This window comes from Callithrix jacchus, chromosome 4 (assembly GCF_049354715.1).
Source record: "Callithrix jacchus isolate 240 chromosome 4, calJac240_pri, whole genome shotgun sequence".
NCBI lineage: Eukaryota > Metazoa > Chordata > Mammalia > Primates > Cebidae > Callithrix > Callithrix jacchus.
The window spans coordinates 136,199,689-136,219,456 of record NC_133505.1 but is presented as its reverse complement, the minus strand read 5'-3'; the positions used below and the strand labels follow the sequence as shown (position 1 = coordinate 136,219,456).

Below are 19,768 nucleotides of genomic sequence, written 5' to 3'. Positions count from 1 at the left end.
AAGGCGTAATCAAATAATTCTCATAGAAGGAAATTCTGAAGCAAGGAATCTTAACTCATGTGCTTTCTCTTTTGAAAACTATGTATTTCAAAAGATAACTATTTGGTGCATATTTATTTCCAGAATCAGATCTTGAAAAATGACTTTAAGATTGTTGATTCTAAGTGATTACTTTGGTTATTCATTGGATAGGAAATAAATAGGCCAGTTAGTAGTTTGCCCTTTTGTTCCTGGACATTTGAATTTTACCTATTTTGCAAAGACAGTCGTTCCCCTACTATTAAGAAAATAACTCCATTGTGACACAGCAATGCCACTAGATTGTACTCATCATGGAAATGTGGCGTGATTTTTTTTTTTAATAAGTACCTTGCTTTGTCCATTAAATAATTTTTTATAATATAATAGAAAACAGACACCTCCTCAGTTTTTGTTTCTCCAGTAATTTATTGGTCATGAAATCCACATAACTCTGTTGAAGAAGCTTTACTGTTTAGGAATCTTTGTCCTCTTGTTTAATCTTAGAGGTTTCTCCTAAAGAGAAACCAAGAATGAGGATTATTGAATTGCTATGGTAACATTCACAAAGACAAGTATTCACCTGATTTAGGTTTTAGAGTCAATTACTCTGTAGGACTGAAGTGTACCTTCCCTTCTGGTCCTCTGTCATGCTGGGTCCCAGAAGACCTCATTCTGTGCCTAGTTCCTTTGAGTGCTTTAGCTTAAAGCCTAGGATGGTGAATTTCTGAGTTAAATGGTGCTCTGTTTTTTCATAAGTCCATTATGGATAGTGAAGACTTAAGATGCTTTCTGAAAAGCTCATCACAAAGCCTTCTCCAAACATAAAATAGAAATACAATTTAAATAGTTGTGAGTCAGTGTCCAGGATTTTTAAAGTGGCTCAGAGAGGTTTTTTTTTTTGGTTAATGTTATGTTTTAGAATTGCATCCTGGCAAAGAATTATTAAGTTGTTTATATCAAGGCCATCACTGTTAATAGAATTTCTTCCCATCTTTATTTAATACCTCTTTGTCTTAACCAAGATACTGATTTTATGTAATACCCTCTACCCTTGGCATTCTTCAGATTGCATCTTTTCTGAATTTCCAAACTAAGCAGTTATTTGCTGGGTTACTGGTGTTCTTTTGAATGGCATCTCCATTAAGTGTCACAGTCTCCAATGTCTGTTCTCAAGCCACAAGATAATCCCCTTTTTCATGTTCACAGATGATTTTCATTTCCATGCTGAGGTATGTCATAAAGGCAGAAGTTATCACTTTGGTGCTAATGGTCCACTCAGTGATGGAGGCAGGGTAGAGGTGCTGGAAGAAGCCATGTTCATAGCAGACTCAAGGCATATGATTTTAATTTAGAAAAATTGTAAATTATTAGCTGTCATTTATTTCTGGAGCTATTTCTAAGTATATAAAACTACACATTTAAATTTAAGAATAGCAAGTACCTATTTTCTAAAGAGGAGCATTTGTAGAACAAGATCATAAATCTTGTCTGATTTTTCAGAAAGCTGTATTGGAAAATGTTCGATGTCTATTTAAAATGGAAAAGATGAATGATATTTGCTTTTTTTGGTGATGTTAAAAAAAAAAAAGATGATAGATCTGTCACTGAGGCTAGAGTGCAGTGGTGCACTCATGATTCACTGAAGCCTCAACTTCCTAGGCTCAAGCTCTCCTCCAGCCTCAGCCTCCCAAGTAGCTGAGACTATAGGAGCCTGCCTAATTTTTTTAAAAAATGTTTCATAGAGATAGAGTCTCATTATGTTGCCCAGGCTTAGGCTGGTCTTGGACTCCTGAGCGCAAGCAATCCTCCCACCTTGGCTTCCCAAAGTGTGCTGGGATTACAGACGTAAGCCACTGCACCTGGCCAATATTTGCTTTTAAGTAAGAATTTTTAATTTGATTACATTTAGTAAATTATTCGGATATTTTGCATGTTCTCACAGCACTGTGTCTCTCTTATGCAGCAGTTTGCACTTTTCTAATTATGTTGGCAATTATTTGCAATCATTTGTTTAGTTGTCTTTCCTTGCTGCATTGCTCTGTAAGGCAGGACCAGGATTTTACTATTGGCCAGCATATATCTAATGTTGAGATGCTGTCATTCGCTTAGTAGGTGCTCAATAAATAGTTGTCTGATGGACAGTGTCAGAAATCTTATGCTTTAACAGGTTTATATTAATATTTTATAGATTGACAAAAGTGAGGAAATTTTATTTTTTTCTTGCAGATTCTGGTCTTTTTTGTGTTCCACTGACAGTCTTGTTAGAACAAGATCAGAGGAAAGTACCAGGAACTCGAATACCCTTGATCTTTCAAAAAGTAAGTAGGCTTGGATTGGTCAGCATAGAGATAACATACTTGAGCTAATAGTGGTTTTTTGTATTCATATTATTATAATATAGTTTTCCAATTGATATACTGTCATGTTTTGTACTTTGATTTTCTATTCAGGAAGCAAATTTGTTTCAAGGGCTCATAAGTTTTATATTCATGGTGATGCTGTCTGTGTTATTACTGTAACTGTGATTACCTGGCATCTTTTCCTGTCTTATATTAGCTGGCTTTGTATAATTGAGATTTCAGTTCTATAATACATAGGAGTGGGAACTGCTTATAAATTTCTAGGGAATTGCATTCTCATGAATATTTCATGCCTGTGTGTATTTCCTAAGCTTTTCTATTTACAGTGAGGATGTCCAATTTAATTTACCAGTGCCTATTTCCAAAGTAGGCAAAGAAACCATAAAGTAGAATTACAAAATGATTGCTAAACTATTAAGTCACTTGTGTAGTCAACACTCAATTATTCATAAGGGGATTATCTGTGGCAGTATAAAAATTTCCATCCAACCTTTGAGCCATCATTGTTCAGCAACACAGATTACATTTGAGAAGAGCTAGGGAATGCATAGTGAGGAAGACAGGTCAACTCAGTTGCACACTACCCAAGCTGTAGATTCTTTGCAGCCTGGGCATATCACTGTTGCTGAAATTTCTTGGAACAGTAGAAATTGATTTGCAGTTAATTGGCTCAGCAAACTCATCCAGTACTAAGACTCAATGTAGTTGGCACTTATTCTTCCCCTCTTCCAAACCAGTCAATTCCCTGTCTTCCCTACTAACGTTTGGTGCTTTTTCCGCTCTTGTCTACCACTACATTCAAACCTGCATCTCATTATTTCTCCTGACAAATTTTGTTCTACACAGTTTATCTCACCCATTAGCCTCTGCTAGCCACAGTGTGCAGAACATGTATCTGTGGAGAGCTGTCAGCAGTACCTGTGATTAACAAGAGGAGGTTGACAAATACAGGCTACATATTCAAATTCTTCTGTCAGTAGTAACAGTTGCAATTTAATCATACACCAAATTCTATACAAAGCAGGGATCTCAGCAGCATCCTTTCCTGCAGTATTAGTCAAAGTTCTCCAAAGAAACAGAACCAATAGGATATATTTAGATTGAGATGAGATTTATTTTTTAAAGTTGGCTTATGCAATTGTGGGGCTCACGAGTCTAAAATATGTAGATCAGGCTAGCGGACCAGAAGTGCAGGCAAGAGTTGATGCTACCCTCTGGAGTCCAACATTTGCAGGCTGGAAACTTAGGCAATGTTTCTTTGTTGCAATCTTGAGCGGAATTGCTGCTTCTTTGGGAAACCAAAATCTTTTAGGCCTTCAACTGATTGGATGAGGCCCACCATATGATAGAGGGTATTAAATAACTGTCATTAGTCAAAGTCTACTGTTACAACCAAAAAAAAAAAAAAAAAACTGTCACTGCAACATGTAGAGTGGTATTTGACTGAACATGTAGGCACTATAGCCTAGACAAACTGACACAGAAAATTCACCATCAGACCACAGAAATACAGTAAGCTTCAATTTTCATGGAGGTCTAGTGATGCCGTGTGATCATGCTGAGGATTGCATACAGTCTATTAAGAAAAATCTCCCTTTGTCATTTTCTTGAAGTTTTTTTAAAATTTTATTTAGTTGGTTATTTTTTGCTTTTGGTCCCTTAACATTCTATAGACTAGCTGTCTATCTGTTTGAAGGATTGGACAATGGCCCTAAAGTATTTTTGTTTCTAAAAAAATAAGGAGTATATAAAAAGTTTGCTTGTAGATAACACTCATCTGTTTGCATCCCCTGTGAATTATAAGCAAAAAAATCACGGTGATCTATCATAAAAAATGTCTTGATTTATCAGCTGACAATTAGGTCTGATCTCAATTTTGTAAAATAGAAAAAATTAAAAATGACTGATTTGCAAGAAGATTCATTACCAGTCTTTAGAGGACTATAATTAAATTTTTGAGCTTATATAACCAAAAAGGGCACTAACAAATCTTGTCTAATATCTGTGAACCTGTATCTGTTATTTCATTATTTTGCTCAGAGGTACATTGTTAAACCTTGTATTCTCAGAAGGGTGGGGGAAATAGAAATAGTGTTAATTTTAATCTATGAAAGAAGTCTGCCTTATAACCTAATTATCAAATCTAGTGTTTTCACTGTCAAATGAATCAACCAACTCAGCCATACTTTGTGTCAAAGTCTGTATTTTCATTTCATTTTTCAGTTCACATAAGTACGTAATATATATTTTGAGAAATGTGATGAAAATTATTGATAAATTACAGAATATAAATTAGTAAAAATAGCATTATTAAAATGTATGGATCAATATAGTTATTTTTCATCTCTTTTTAATCCTGATAATAAAAGGAAAGCTATAAAGTATTATCATTTGTATTTTAATAATGCAATACAATGTGGTAACTAAAAATATTATTTTCAGAGTGAGACATATAAGAAAACACATGGCATTCCTTCTGAAGATATATGTACATAACTCTATTGGGTATGTGGTTTTCAGCCTTAGAGAATAATAAAAAGGACTCAAATATTAAAATGCAGAAATTACGCTTGTTCAGTTATTTAGAAGCCACAATCACTTTTTCCTGTGTATTTAATGAAAGTGAAAGGCATATATTACTGAAAACTAATTTGCTCCAGCAGCTGGCATACAATTTTATTTTTTGTTAATTGGACATAGAAGTGTTTCAAACCTTTTATAAGAGGAAATGAAATGAATATTGGCTATACATTGAATATTGGTTAAATTTGGTTTTAAGTGCTTTGTTTTGAGTAATACCCATCAGATCTAAAATAATTCGCCTAAAATTTTTGCTATGAGTTCTTATCCAGTATTACTTGAAAAATGTGGTTTTAGAAAATATTCCAGTAGAATTTAAAAAAATCCTGTACTGCTTTGGTCAAAGATGCTCCTCTTTTTCTAATAATAAATCCTTAGGAGAATTTTGAGACTACCACGTTTAGTTGTTATCAAACTTCCTCAATATCAGTGCATTCTTTGGCCACATTATAACCCAGGAATAGAAGAGGCGAAGTCTTTAAAGAAAAGTTGACATATTTTCCAATGTCCACATACTACTATATATCTAACTTCAGAATATCAAGACAAAGGTCAAAAGACCTCATTTATGATGCCAGGCTTTGCTGCTAACACACACTTTTATGTGCAAGGGAAAAACCGTAAGTAAGCTCTAGGTATTTTATAGGGCCTTGTTTAATCATTAAAGGAGGCTTCCCTGAAAAACATTTTTTTTACATTCTTTTGATACTCTAGAAGATGTTATGCCTTAGGGCATGCAGAGAATATTATAGTAAGATTGTGGATGAGTGAAGAATAGGTCTGTCTTTTATAAAGTAGGGAAGGCAATTGTGAAATGAGAGTGGGTGCCATGGAGGAAGAACCTATACGATGCTAGGAAATGCCTTATATTTAAACTGAGGACATGAAAACTGATTTTCTTAAAATAGCAGGATATGTTCTATAAAGCCTTTGTGTACTACTGCTCAAGGAATGCCTCCTCCAAGAAGATCACCTTGCCAAGAATCTGACCACTCTTTTCTTCTTCTTAGCCTCCAATAGTAATTGTAATTTCTCCATTTGTCTTATTTTTGAGGGTTGTTTTTTTTTTTTTAATCTTTCTTGTGGGAATCTGGAGTTAGATCAGTGTATTCACTGGGTATCAGGTATGACTTAGAGGCCATGTGCAAGGACATTTTCCTTTGTTTAACACCAAAGGCTTAGAAATGAATATTTGCAAACAGCTTTTTTTCTGCATGTCATAAATAATTCTTTCTTGGAACAAGCTAAAAATGAGATGTAAATATGCAAATGCTAGAATTTCATAAGATTTATTTGATTGCAGAATGTAGGTTTCTGGAAAAGCAGAATAAATAGATGTTCTTAGTTGCTTTTAAACAATGAACATCTTTATTTTCTGTTTGGAGTACAACAGCTGTTGTGTGAAATTACACACTTTTGTTACAAAGTAGAAGGCGGCCCAACTTTTTCTAAATTATAGCTAAAGTTTCTGGACTTACTGTTTTGAAAGATAGTGGTAGTACAATAGCATTCAAAACCTCTTAACAGTCAGTTTACATGTCATTGTAATCAGTTTGATTTATATGTAAAACATATGTTAAATTTGGAATTGTACCTGTTACAAATATCCAAATCAGAATGTTTCTCTGTTTATGCACAGCTGATTTCTCGAATCGAAGAGGGCGGTTTGGAAACTGAAGGCCTCTTACGAATCCCTGGAGCTGCCACTAGAATCAAGGTAATCACTGGGTTCTACTATTGTAACCATTTTATTGTTTATTTATACTTATGCATTTTAAAAGCTAACATGTCCTCTCCACCCCTTTTTTCCATTTTTAGTAAAGTAGATAAAATACAACAATAAAACCTCTTACCATTCAGTTTAGTGTTTCTACAGTCCCTTCTGGTTTTTGCTAAGTTTTGTTTTTTTCAAAATCACCATATTGCCTATAATAATGCTATGACAAGAGAATGTGATGAGCGAAAATATTAATAGAGTGGGGGTAGGTTGTGATAGATTTAGTCAGTATGAGTAGTAGCAATTGAGTTTACAAAAGTCAGGGCCAGGCATGGTGGCTCATGCCTGTAATCCCAGCGCTTTAGGAGGCCAAGGTGGGATGATTGGTTGAGGTCAGGAATTCAAGACCAGCCTGGACAACAAAGTGATACTGTCTCTACAAAAAATAATTTTAAAAAATTAGCCAGGCATTGTGGCACACACCTGGAGTCCTAGCTACTCTGGAAGCTGAGCAGGAAGGATTGCCTGAACCCAGGAGTTCCATGTGGCAGTGAGCCGTCATTGCCCCACTGCACTCCAGCCTGGGTGACAGAGCAATAAGACCCTGTTTCTTAAAAAGAAAAAAAAAAGACCGCGATCATAGATTTCAGCAGATGGGGGGCCTTGATATCCTATGCAAGTCTTAGTGAGCCGGCCAGATGAGACACTCTCATCTACCTTCTTGATTCACACAGTTGCCTGTCTTACTGCATCTGGGGTATCCTGAGTCTGGCTGAAAGAATAATTTCCAGACTTCCTAATTTGAGCCCTCCCCTCTCCTTCTCTGGATGGCATTTCCTTTCTACTATCCCAGGGTACCATGTATACTCCTGCTGTCATCTTTGTGCCTCATTTTTGGCTCTGGGGGATAAAGTTTCCAATGAATGCATGATAAAGGTGGAATTACCCTACAGGGATACATAGTACATATCTGCTAAGGGGGATTTGAAATGTAAAGGGGACTCATACTTGGAATGGTAGCTGTATGTGGAAAGCAGCCATTAACTATCACTTTTACCCTGTCTTCCAAATTTGCCTTTCGCTCTGCACTGAGATAGCACAAGTAACCACTGCCCACATCCAATACATTGTCTTCCTGAATTTGAAAATCTAAGTGAAAATAGGAGAGAAGAGACATAATCTCTCTTCATTTTCATAAGCCCATTCTTTATGAAATCTTTAGAGCTGGATCAGGACCAAATGTTTCTTGGGGAGTGCACACTGTCCTGGCCTGTAACTAATGGGCTGTGGTGTTGCCAGGATTGGAATTATTCTTTATACATTCCACAGTCAGATTGCATCACCTGCTTATTTTGATAAGTTGCCTCGATTTAGGACACCAGTTTCAGCCTCCTTGGCTCTTACTACACAGTGATCTCATTTTAATAGAATTCAAGTAGCCTGATACATCCTGATCATAATTTTCCTCTTGTGTCCCCTGGGTTTGGTATCTGGTACGTAGGGGATCCTGAAACTGTGGTGGTGTGTGTGAGTTTGATAACTTGTCATCATCTCACTTCATTTACTAACACCTACAGCACGTTCACCACTAGTCAGTCATGGACATTGGGTGATTCTGAGACAAGTTCTGTTAAGTACATTCTCTAACATAGATATAATTCCTCAGAAACAGGTAACATACACTCATATTACCCATATCGGCAAGATAGTCCTTCCCAATTCACCATTCAAAGCACTTGGGTCCTCACTAGCCGACTGTGATGGCTAACTCACAGGAGGCAAAAATACATCGACTTTGGTACAGAATAGTGAATATAATGCAGATTTTACTTTGCAAGAAGAAGGCTGGCAGAAGGACAAATTTAACTAAGTGTAATTTCTAAGAAGACCAATTAAGTGGATTCAGCTGGCTCAACTCTTCAACCCAGCCTGTTGTCATATGCCAAATTATGCAGCAGCTGGTCCATTATAAATAATTTAAAGGATAATATGCAAAAATTTTGGTTGTCTCTTTTCTCCCTGGCCCCACCAAATTTCCCCATACTGTTCTCTCTCCCTCTTCCTCTATTCTTTTCATCTCTCTCTTCTGGCTCTTCCTCTGCTGTCCATTACTCCCTCATTCTTTCCCTCCTGTCCCCTTCCTCTTCCTTCCCTCCCTCTCATTCCCTTTTTCTATCTTTTCCTCCCTCCCTCTTTTTTATCTTCCTCCTCCTTTCTTTTCTCCCTATCTTTTCTTCTCCCTATTTCTTTCCCTGTCTTTGCCCACTCCTCTTCACATATTTCATCAGTTACATAAATAACTGGGGGTAGAGAATGGTCCTTGGTTTGGAATAGAACACGTAATTTGCCTTACAAGAAAACAAAGAACATGCTTTGGGAGAATGGTTTCATGTAATAAAAGAAAGTGACAGAAAGTTGGGATGGTTTCTAACATGATCAGATTTGTGTGTGTTATAGTAAAGAAGCATACAAAAAATAGTAATTACAAAACTCAATTGATTTATTAGTAATAATTTACATGCCAAACTTCATAGAGTTCTGAGGTAAGTGAACTAGGTATTTCTAATTCTGCATGGATTCGGACTGTTTTCCGCAGCTGGCAGCAGGATGGCTGTGTGTTAAAGACAAGTATATTGATGTATTTTCATGCCTCGTTTGCTATAGAATTGAGTTTTCCATTTCCCAGAGGTGACTAATCAGAGGTAGTCTTCTGTTTTAGGCCCAGATATTGATTATGTATTTTGTTACATAATATACTTCTAAATAATTTAAAACATAGACTTCTTTTTCAGTGATTTTTTTCTTAATTGAATGAAGATTTATAGTATGTGGGTGAAGCCCCCAAATGGAACAATTATTTTCACCAATCTCTTAATTAAAACTTTATTACTTACAGTTTGTGGAATGTCCAGGAAAAACTGTAAATTTGGGTTTTTTTTTGGCCTTAACAGTTAAAAACTATAAACTGGTTTTTGGCCTTAGGTACAGTTTCTTATTGGTAAAGTACATTTGGATTAGAAGAGAGGAGTAGTTTTTCTGAGTAAAAGAAGTATTGACTTTTTCTAGTTTGATTTGTCTTGTCTAAAGAGTAGAATCTCTTGAAAGTAGAAAATGTATCACATTCTCAGCAAGAAAAGAAATGCACTTATAGCTTCTTCTTTTTTTTTTTTTTTCTGTGCCTATCAGAATCTTTGCCAAGAACTAGAAGCAAAGTTTTATGAAGGGACTTTTAATTGGGAAAGTGTCAAACAGCATGATGCCGCCAGCCTGCTGAAGCTCTTCATTCGGGAGTTGCCCCAGCCATTGCTCAGCGTGCAATATCTCAAAGCCTTTCAGGCTGTCCAGAGTAAGTGCTATCCCTCTTTGAAGCAGTCCTGCTGCTGGTGCCATCTATGTTCATTGTTTTAGTGACATTTGGCATCACAAAGAACGTAACCAGACATATTTGGGTGGACATATTGACTCACTGATGTCAGTGGGTGCTCAGATGCCATGCATTGTTTTCATTTTCTCTTATAAATATGCATTTCTGAATAAACAGAATGTTCTCTCTGGGTACAGACTAATTGCATGACATTTAAGCAATACAAAGTATTTCAGTGTTAAAACCTGGAAACTTCACGTTTCTCTTATAATAGAATGAGTCACATAAGATCTCTGATACAGTTTTCTTGCCAAGTGTTAAAAGCAACACTTACTAGAGAAGCTGTGGATTAACAGTTATCATAAAAGCACAAGGAGAAGTGGTAGGGTCTGTGAGCATTTCTTGAAAAATTAAATTCTGAGGTTTCATGCAGAAATGTGGAGTAGAGCATTTTGCTGCCTCATTGTTGGAAAGTCACAAGCTTCTTCTTATGTACTTACTGTCATTTTGTTGTCTTGAGCAAGCTACACATTAATGTCTCTCTAATAGCTCTCGATTTTTTTTTTTCAGTGAGCCCAGATCTTGTAAGGTTTAGCTACTGGCCTAATTATCCATTTTATACCTAGAGGCCACGAAAAAAGCAAAAATGCCATCACTGCATTCAAGTAACCGTATCTTTATCTTTTAAATGGGGATGCTTATAAGAGTGAAAGAGGGGCACTATTAATAATTATGGTGAGCTCCCAGAACTTTGGGAGGCTGAGGCTAGCGAATCACTTGAGGTCAGAAGTTTGAGACCAGCCTGGTCAACATGGTGAAACCCCATCTCTACTGAAAATACAAAAATTAGCCAGACGTAGTGGTGTGCACCTGTGATTCCCACTACCAGGGAGGCTGTCGCGGAGAATTGCTTGAACCTGGGAGGTGGAGGTTGCAGTGGGCTCAGATCTTACCACTGTACTCCAGCCTGGGAGACAGAGTAAGAGTCTGACTCAAAAAAAAAAAAAAAAAAAAAATTATGGTGAGCTACAGTTTCAACCAGAACTGTGCCAGGCTATTCTTAAAGCATACGATATTGAGATGGTTTCATGAGTCATCTTGTATCATGACATTTCTTCAGAATTTCTAGGAGAGATGGAACTGAAATCATCTTCTGTTTTAAGTATTTTTTCTTAACATATTTCTTCTTTAAACAGAATAAATCACCTTCTGTTGGAAATCCTTCTTAATGTTTAAATTGTGCTATGTTGCATACATTTCTTGGATATGGAGTAAAGGACCAAATTTATTGCTGAAAAAGAAATGCTGGAATGATTCTAAATATCCATGAGTATTACTTAAATGGGGTAAGGGCTGCTGAAAATGATAGCATCAATGATAATCACCTCTTAGACTGTTTAATTGCTGCTTGGTTTTCTAATTTATTCCACAGGCATGTATAAGCACCTATTGTGTTCCAGGCCCTATTTTACATATTCCTGTTGGAATTAATGGACTCTTACCATGCATTTGTTCACTCGCCATTAAAAGAAACAAACTTCACTGTTACAGACGCACCCTGATACCATATCATGGAAGGTCCAATCCTCTATGTCTTTTCATTGGGGAATAATTATCACGCAGAAGTTAAAATTATTTCCAAAGCACTGTTGTGTGTCTGCAAACATAAGGCCGCGCGTCATATGATCACAGTTGGAAGTGAGCATTCTGAGAGAGAGGAAGCTCCTAACAGCAGCTGCTTCTGCTGATCTCCCACAAACACACTCTCAACAAGGCTTGCTGCTCAGTCGTTGTGTCTTACATTTTACAGTAATGTTTATGCCAAATAACTTTTTTCTTCAAAAGTGAAAAAAGAAAGTAAAGGAAAATGTTCAGTAAAGAAAAGAGTTCAGATTTATTTAATCTGTCTGCAGATCTTCCAACCAAGAATCAGCAACTACAGGCCTTGAACCTTCTTGTCATCCTCCTACCTGATGCCAACAGGGACACGCTGAAGGTCAGCTCCATTAATTTACATTAAATATCCCTGAGAACTAAACACAGTCATTTTTCATTATTTGTGGCAAAACAGTACGATGTGTATCTTGGATATGTTCATAAAAGTCTATAAAGAAAAAGCCCACTTTTAAAGATGGGGTAAAAGTCTTTAACTCTATTTATGAGGTAGTTTTGTTACCAATATTATTAAGTTGTTTTTTTTTTTAATTTTCACTATGATGTTTCTTCTTCCAAACTAAATGATTGAGGTTTGTTGGTTAACGGAAACACGGGTGCTTTTTAGTTTTTTTCTCCTTCTTATTTTTTCATATTTTGAGTTGTATTTAATAAGCATGTCGTAGTAAGGTAAAATATAAATGTTTGAAACAAAAATGTTAAGCCTTATCAGGTATAACCTACTACTACGTAAAGATCTTACAGTTTGTAGTCCAAAATTGTGGATTTTGGAATAAGTCATAATGGTGATTTGATATGTTTGTTAGCCAAAAGATAGACCAGCTCAAACAAATTCTGTTTATTTCTCTACAGGTTTATCCTGAGTTTCTGATTTATATTATCATTTTGAAGTGATTTGGTCTAATGTTTACATGATTTAATTCCATCTATTATAAGTGTTGTCAGAAGCTTTTATAATCAGGGGATTGTTCCGTACTGATTTGTTTTCCTTAACAGCAGAAGTTTATAAGTAGTTGTAAAAGGTTTAATTATAAACTCTTATAGAAGAAAAAGGAAAAAAGTAAACTTAGTAAAAGTATTATCCAAAGTTTTGCCCTTGTCTTCAAATATTTCTTCTTCCAAACCAGATGATTGTGTGTCGTTTTTTAATGGAAACTTGGGTGCTTTTTGGATTTTTTCTCCTTCTTATTTTTATTTTTTGCATGTTTTGAGTTGTATTTAATAAGCATGTAGTAGTAATTCATTTTTTTCTATTTAAAATAAAATCTCATGACAAGAACTTTCAAGTTAAGAAAACGAATTCACTAGTAGGTACACCTTGGAATTCTTTCCCTGTAATTCATTAAAACTCCTTGAATTGTAACTGCATGAGTGATAGTTCTTTAATGCCCATGGAATGAAGGTTAATACTCAGCTGTTCTTGATGAAGCAGCTTAGAGGGATTACTGGAGGTAAAATGCTACATCCGCTACAGGAGAACTTCCAAAGGGTTATTCCCTTTCCTAAGTCAGAAAGAACGCCTTTTGTTTCAAATGAATAACCCAGGAGGCAGCATTAGGTTTTGTTTCAATTTGCTTTTGAGACAGAGGTCAACTTTAGAAAGGGTTATATTTGAACAATATGTGCCCGGGGCTGCTGTGTAAGTGTGTGGGGACTGTGGCTGAGACAGGGACAGAGGGCTCAGGACAAAGCGGGGCTGATGATTCAACATGTCCTCTGCTTGTCAGCAATGCTCCTAACACAGGGCTTCAACTACTCAGAAATAGGGAGGAACATCTTTTTCTTACTCGTTGACTTTTTCTTGCCACATCTCTGGGTGACAGCCCTGTCAGTTACCAGGGTGCAGTGGGTATTGGAAAACGTATGATTTACTTAAAGTATCCCTACACTCAAATGAGTTCAAGTAGTTGTTGGGAGCAAGCTCTCAATTCAGTATGGCTGCTTTGAGTGTGGCTAATCTAGAACTCTTCTTTGGACTTTATCCTCAAAGTCCCAGGCATATTCTTTTCAAAATTGTTAAAAAATATTTTAAAAATTATAGGCTAATTCTTACTTCTTGCATATGAGGCTATTGGAAACATAATTTTGTAATTAAGTGCGTTGGAAGTATTATTTTTGGTGAAAAACTGGAGATGCAAACAAGTAATTTTACATGTTTACTTAAGCTTTAGTGACTTAATTAGCCTGCTCTGCTGAAGGTTTCAAACTAGAACTTCAGTAACAGAACACTGGAACAAGAATGCCGTATGTGCCAAGAATAAGCCATACATTCAGTTCTGTAAGAGGGAAGGGAAACTCCACTGCAGTATAATTTAGGGAATCCTGACGCAAAATTCTCCAACTTTTCCAGTGCCAGCAACGTGCCTTTAGTTGTCATTTGAAGGACAGAATCATGTGCATGACTTGTGTGGAATTCTGCTCCAGCAAGTCTAAGATTAAGAGGCACCACGGTCAATACCTCGTCTTGGCCTGATAGTAAAGTGACAGGTGTGTTTGGGCAAGTTGCTTAACCACAGTTTTGTTTTTTTTTTTTTTACTTTGAATTATGGTGCATTTGCACCAATGATCATACTTACCTTTGACTTGGAGCAATAGTGAAGACTGGTTTTCAGATAGCAAGAGGGGATCCATGTTAATATGATTATTGACATTTATCTTTTTTGTAGTTTTAAGAAGCTCATTATATACATTGTCTTGCCTTTCAGGCTGAGAGATAAGTATTCCCATTTTACAAATAAGACAACTTTAAAGAGAGAGGTATAGAAAGATTTACTCTAAGATCACACCTAGCTAATAAGTAAATGTGCCTGGATTCAAACCTGGGTTTTCAGAGAGTGAGTCCAGTGATACATTGATACCACCAGGCTGGTGGTAAATACTTTTTGAAACAGGGTAAGTTCTCAATGAGAGTATAAAGAAAACATGACACACACACACACACACACACACACACACACACACACACCCACTTACCCACTTACCCACCCACCCACCATGTAATATACTACTCAGCCTTAAAACAGAATGAAATAATGGCCTTTGCAACAATTTGGATTGAACCAGAAGCCATTATTCTAAGTGAAGTAACGCAGGAATGGGAAACCAAATATTGCAGGTTCTTACTTATAAGTAGGAGCTGAGCTATGAGGATACAAAGGCATAAGAATGATACACTGGGCTTTGGGACCTTAGGAGAAGGGTGAGAGAAAAGACTGCATATTGGGTACATTGTATACTCCTCAGGTAACAAGTGCACCAAAATCTTAGAAATTACCACAGAGGAATTTCCCCATGTCACCAAAAAGCCACCTATATCCCAAAAACTATTGAAATAAAAAAATATATATAAAAAGGGGAAATTCTTAAGGTTCAGGTAGAAGATACTGCAGTTCGTTCAGCAAGTGCTAGGCTAGCATCTCGTTAATTTTATATTAACTCTCTCTCTTATTCTCTAGTATTCTGATAGTAATATTTTGAATAACATGATTGCCTATGCACACCACAATTAAAACGGTTTGTTGCCTAATCTTTGTAATTTATGCTCATAAAGAAGGAGATATACTGGCCCCTGAACAATTATCCTGGTCTCTGTGGAACAAAATTAAATATTTTTTCTTAACTTTACTAATTAATCTTTTGTCCTCATTTGAGAACATGTTATTTTATATAACTTTATGCTTGGATTACAATTTAACTTCCTGAGTACTGTACTAGAAATTAGATACATAAATCTCATTGTTAGATATTAAAGCTCTGTCCTTAATTTGTTTCAAATTTTCAAGGTCTATATAGCAGCTAAACTTGATTCAAGAGCAACCTGTTAGCACTTAGAGGAATTTCTTGTCCTCAAATTCTTTGAAGGATAGATACTTTTTTTTTTCTTTTTCCATTTTAGTATAGGGTATTTAGCCTTTTTAGGGTAAGGATTTTAGGCTAACTATGAAAAAATGGTTCTTTCAGTAAGTAGTTAAGAATTTAGAAACAAAAACCAGATAGACCTGTAATTAAATTCTTTCTCCATGATCTGCTAGCTGTATGACCACCAGGAAGTTACTTACATTCTCCAAACATTGTTTTCTCATCTGTAAAATGGGGGTAATTACAGTGTCAGTCTCCAAGTTAGGATTAAACAATCTCTCCAATGTGTTTTATAAGCTGCCTCATTCATAGAGAACATTGAATACCTGTGCAGTTATGCTTGCTGTTGCTCTAGAACAAATTAAGAAGGCAAGAAAAAATCTGAAGCCGGAAGCCCTGTTAGAGTAGGGTGACCTCAGCTGCCTTTGGCTTTTGGGGAAGATAGGTTCAGAGGACAACGAGTGTCTGCAATAGGGGTGGAGGTACGTGGCATTGAGCTGAGCATAACCTAACCTGTCCTGATGAAAAGTTCCTTTTCATTTATTTAAAAAAAATTCTTAGCTGGGTGTAGTGGCTTACGCCTGTAATCCTGGCACTTTGGGAGGATGAGGTGGAAGTATTTCTTGAACTCAAGAGTTCAAGACCAGCCTGGGCAACATAGCAAGACAACAAAGACTTTGTCTCTATAAAAAATAAAAAAAATTAGCCAGGCGTGGTAGCATGCACCTGTGGTCCCAGCTACTCTGGAGGCTGAGGCAGGCCCAGGAGTTTGAGGCTGTAGTGAGCTACGATCTACCACTGCATGCTGGCCTGGGCAACAGAGTGAGACCCACTCAAAAAAAAAAAAAAAAAAAAAAGATTGTCTTTGGTCTCTCCTCATTTCCCCCCACAATGTTCTGTTCTGCCCTGCCCTGCTCCTCTCTTTCTCTTTTTTTTTCTTTCTCTCTTTTCTTTTCTTTCTCTGCGTTTCTCTCTGTAGCCTAGGCTGGACTCAGACTCCTAGGCTTGGATGATCCTCCCACTTCAGCCTCCTAGGGATCTGGGACTACAGGTGTGCACAGACATGCCCAGTGCCTGGCTCCTTCTTTATAGGTTCCACATCAGCCAGATATTAATTGCCTTAAAGCAAATGAAACTGAAGTGGAATGAGGGGATTTTTAAAAATCTCAACATAGGAAAGTGTAGCACTTTCTGAAATAAGCCAATGTTTGTATGATGTTTTAACTTTTCAGCTCTTTATGACTCCCGTAGGCCAGAGGTCTGACATGTCCCCACTCCTCTCTCTGCTCCCTAGTTCAGCTATGTGCCATCTCTGCTTCATTCCCCAGTGCCATGGTCCTTCGTAGAAGCAAACTTCCATCTCAGGGAGCATCAACCAACTGGAGAAGCTTTGGTAACAGGGCCTGTTGGATGTGATTAGCTGAACTGTGCTTATACACAATGTGTTTTTTTAATGAAATAATTTTATATGCCACAGTGCTTTCATCTTTTATCTTCATATGTGACACAATCTCAAAGATTTATTTCTGTTTCAGGCCCTTCTTGAATTTCTCCAAAGAGTAATAGATAATAAAGAAAAAAATAAAATGACAGTCATGAATGTAGCAATGGTCATGGCCCCGAATCTCTTTATGTGTCATGCATTGGGGTTGAAGTCCAGTGAACAGCGAGAGTTTGCAATGGCAGCTGGGACAGCAAATACCATGCACTTACTGATTAGTTATCAAAAACTTCTGTGGACAGTAAGTATATATTATATACTTTGTTCTTAGTAGTTTAAAAAACACATTGCATGTTTGTTATTAGCTTTATTAAATTACATTTAAAATTCTTGAGTGCAGAAAATAGTAAAGACAATTTATTCCTATAGGTGAGGAGGGCCCTGTGCATTTCTATTTTTAAATTATATACCTTGTAAGAAGTACTTTTATTTCTGCCTATTTTCCCATTTCTCGGTTTAGACCTGTGGTTTTTTTATTTTGTTTTGTTTTGTTTTTGGAGACAGAGTCTTACTCTGTCTCCCAGGCTAGAGTGCAATGGTGTGATCTCAGCTCACTGTAACTTCTACCTCCCAGGTTCAAGCTATTCTCCTGCCTCAGCCTCTTGAGTAGCTGGGATTACAGGTAGGTGCATGCCACTATACCTGGCTAACTTTTGTGGTTTTCTTTTTTTTTTTTTTTTTTAAAGTAGAGATGGGGTTTCACCATGTTGGTCAGGCTGGTCTCGAACTCCCGACTTCAGGTGATCAACCTGCCTCAGCCTCCCAAGGTGCTGGGATTACAGGCATGAGACACCGCACCCAGCTTTGACCTGTTGTATTTTCAAAAGCCCATGCCATCTTGGTTTCAGATTTTTCAGTTATTTTTCCTAGACCTTTTATTTAAAGGGGTACATGCTTATTGCTGAGAACATCTTTAAAAATGGTTTCCTCTGTTTCACACTAATTTTGAGCTTGTTTTGACAGCTTATCAGAGCATGGTAGTGGATGAGAGGCTTCATTGATTAGGTGCTCATTTTCCAGAGAAATTTATAATTTTTCAGAAAGGCATCTTATAAGCATTTAGAAAAAATGACCTAAAGGAATTCCAAGCAAATTTATGATATTGAATATTTCAATCTCTTGTTTGAGGAACCTCCAAACATTAATTTGTTAAAAAGACAGAGTAATGATATTTAGATCCTGAAGTCTTTATTTTTATAAAAAACTGATATTTCTGATTTTTTTAAATAAAAATTTAATGTCCATTTATTAAATATCAATGTTTGAAATGCCCACATTATTTCATGGTTACATTTTGATACCTGAAAATATTTTGTGTTTGCTAATGTGATTTCTTAGGATAAATTTGTCTTGGATTTTTGCTAGCTACCTATCAGCTCTTGTTTCTTGGGGAGTAGGTCTTTCTCTCATGACAGCAGCAACTAGCTGGTTATTAGGAGAGGACTTTAGGTTAGTTAGCAGGACTGTAGGTAGGAGGCTGCAAAAGGAAAGACCGGCGGAGGTGGTGGCTTCTACTGCTCGTCACCTCAGGGGGTCTCCAGTCTGGCATGGAAGACGGCCACTATGTCCTTGAACTTCACAAAGCCTCTTTTAGAACCTTCCACAGTGGGTGGTAAATTACATCACGTGGATGCTCTGTACACCTGGTAAGTGAATAATATGAAGCATTTTCTTTTCACAGATTTAATGAATAGTGCATGTAAAATGGCAGTCTTATCAAAAAAAGAAACTTGACTCCTTTTGAAATTTAAGAAATATAGTGTTTTCCTTCTGTCGTTTAAAATGGTGCTATTTCTTTTCCCTCTCTAAGCTTAATTCCATCTCTCTATAGATTCCCAAGTTTATTGTAAACCAAGTGAGGGAGCAAAACTCGGGAAATCACAAAAAGGACAAAAGAGCCATGAAGAAATTGCTGAAGAAAATGGCTTATGACCGAGAAAAATATGAAAAGCAAGATAAGAGTGCAAATGATGTAAGACAACAGGGGAGATATGTATTTATTCAGATTTTAAGCATTATTTTAATACCAATGTTTTTTATTTAATGTTTTCATAGTATGACTTTCTACCACTTACTAGGCTGTGGTGCTACTTGTAAGTGAAAGACATTAGTAACTATATCTTCCTGCAACTGCTGCTAATGATCAGTATTGACAATTGGTCAGGTGTTGGTGACTCAGCATGTGAGTTGTTAGTACGAAACAAAGGAAGATATCAAGACTGCACACACACACACACACACACACACACACACACACCTCTCCCTCTCTTGCAGAGACTCTAGTCTCCTACTGAATATATAATTTATAGTGAGTAAATAATCCCATGTGAACCATTGACCTTTTTTTCTAATTTTTTTTTTAATCTGTACAATGGGGAAAAATAATCCAAATAGACAAATAGGTTAATGTTTGTGTTGTGCTGAGGATTATTCCTGGGCTTTAATAAGTGTTTGAAGGTTCTTAATTTGATCAGAAGAATTTTGAGAGCTAAATTGGAAAGAAAAAATTAAGGCATTTCAAAAAAGAAATATCTAAATATCTGTATTTACAAACTACTGTAAGAATATATTAAGAACTGGGTTTACAATAATAAAATATACATGGCTAAGTGTACGTTTATGAAGTGAGTTACCAAAGCTGTAGCGTAAGATCATGAAATAAAAGGGTTTCTATTGTTCTATTTGAGTGAACC

The 19,768-nt window shown here is 36.5% G+C and overlaps 1 protein-coding gene across 9 annotated transcripts in view; it reads left to right on the top strand.

Moving 5' to 3' along the window:
- ARHGAP18 (Rho GTPase activating protein 18) overlaps nucleotides 1–19,768 on the top strand; it is a 195,517-nt gene that overhangs the window by 154,159 nt on the left and 21,590 nt on the right. For 6 of the 9 annotated variants that reach the window (XR_013534912.1, XR_013534913.1, XM_078370783.1 and 3 more), the window contains exons 7-12: nucleotides 2,248–2,339; nucleotides 6,601–6,678; nucleotides 9,865–10,024; nucleotides 11,956–12,038; nucleotides 17,110–17,316; nucleotides 18,907–19,047. Coding sequence is in view for 4 of the 9 variants with exons in the window: in XM_078370783.1 (XP_078226909.1) it covers nucleotides 2,248–2,339; nucleotides 6,601–6,678; nucleotides 9,865–10,024; nucleotides 11,956–12,038; nucleotides 17,110–17,316; nucleotides 18,907–19,047 (761 nt within the window). In the remaining 5 variants the exon portion in view is untranslated. Of the gene's footprint in view, nucleotides 1–2,247; nucleotides 2,340–6,600; nucleotides 6,679–9,864; nucleotides 10,025–11,955; nucleotides 12,039–17,109; nucleotides 17,317–17,649; nucleotides 18,722–18,906; nucleotides 19,048–19,768 lie in introns of all 9 variants that reach the window. The other 3 variants (XR_013534915.1, XR_013534914.1, XR_013534916.1) reach the window with 1 other exon arrangement.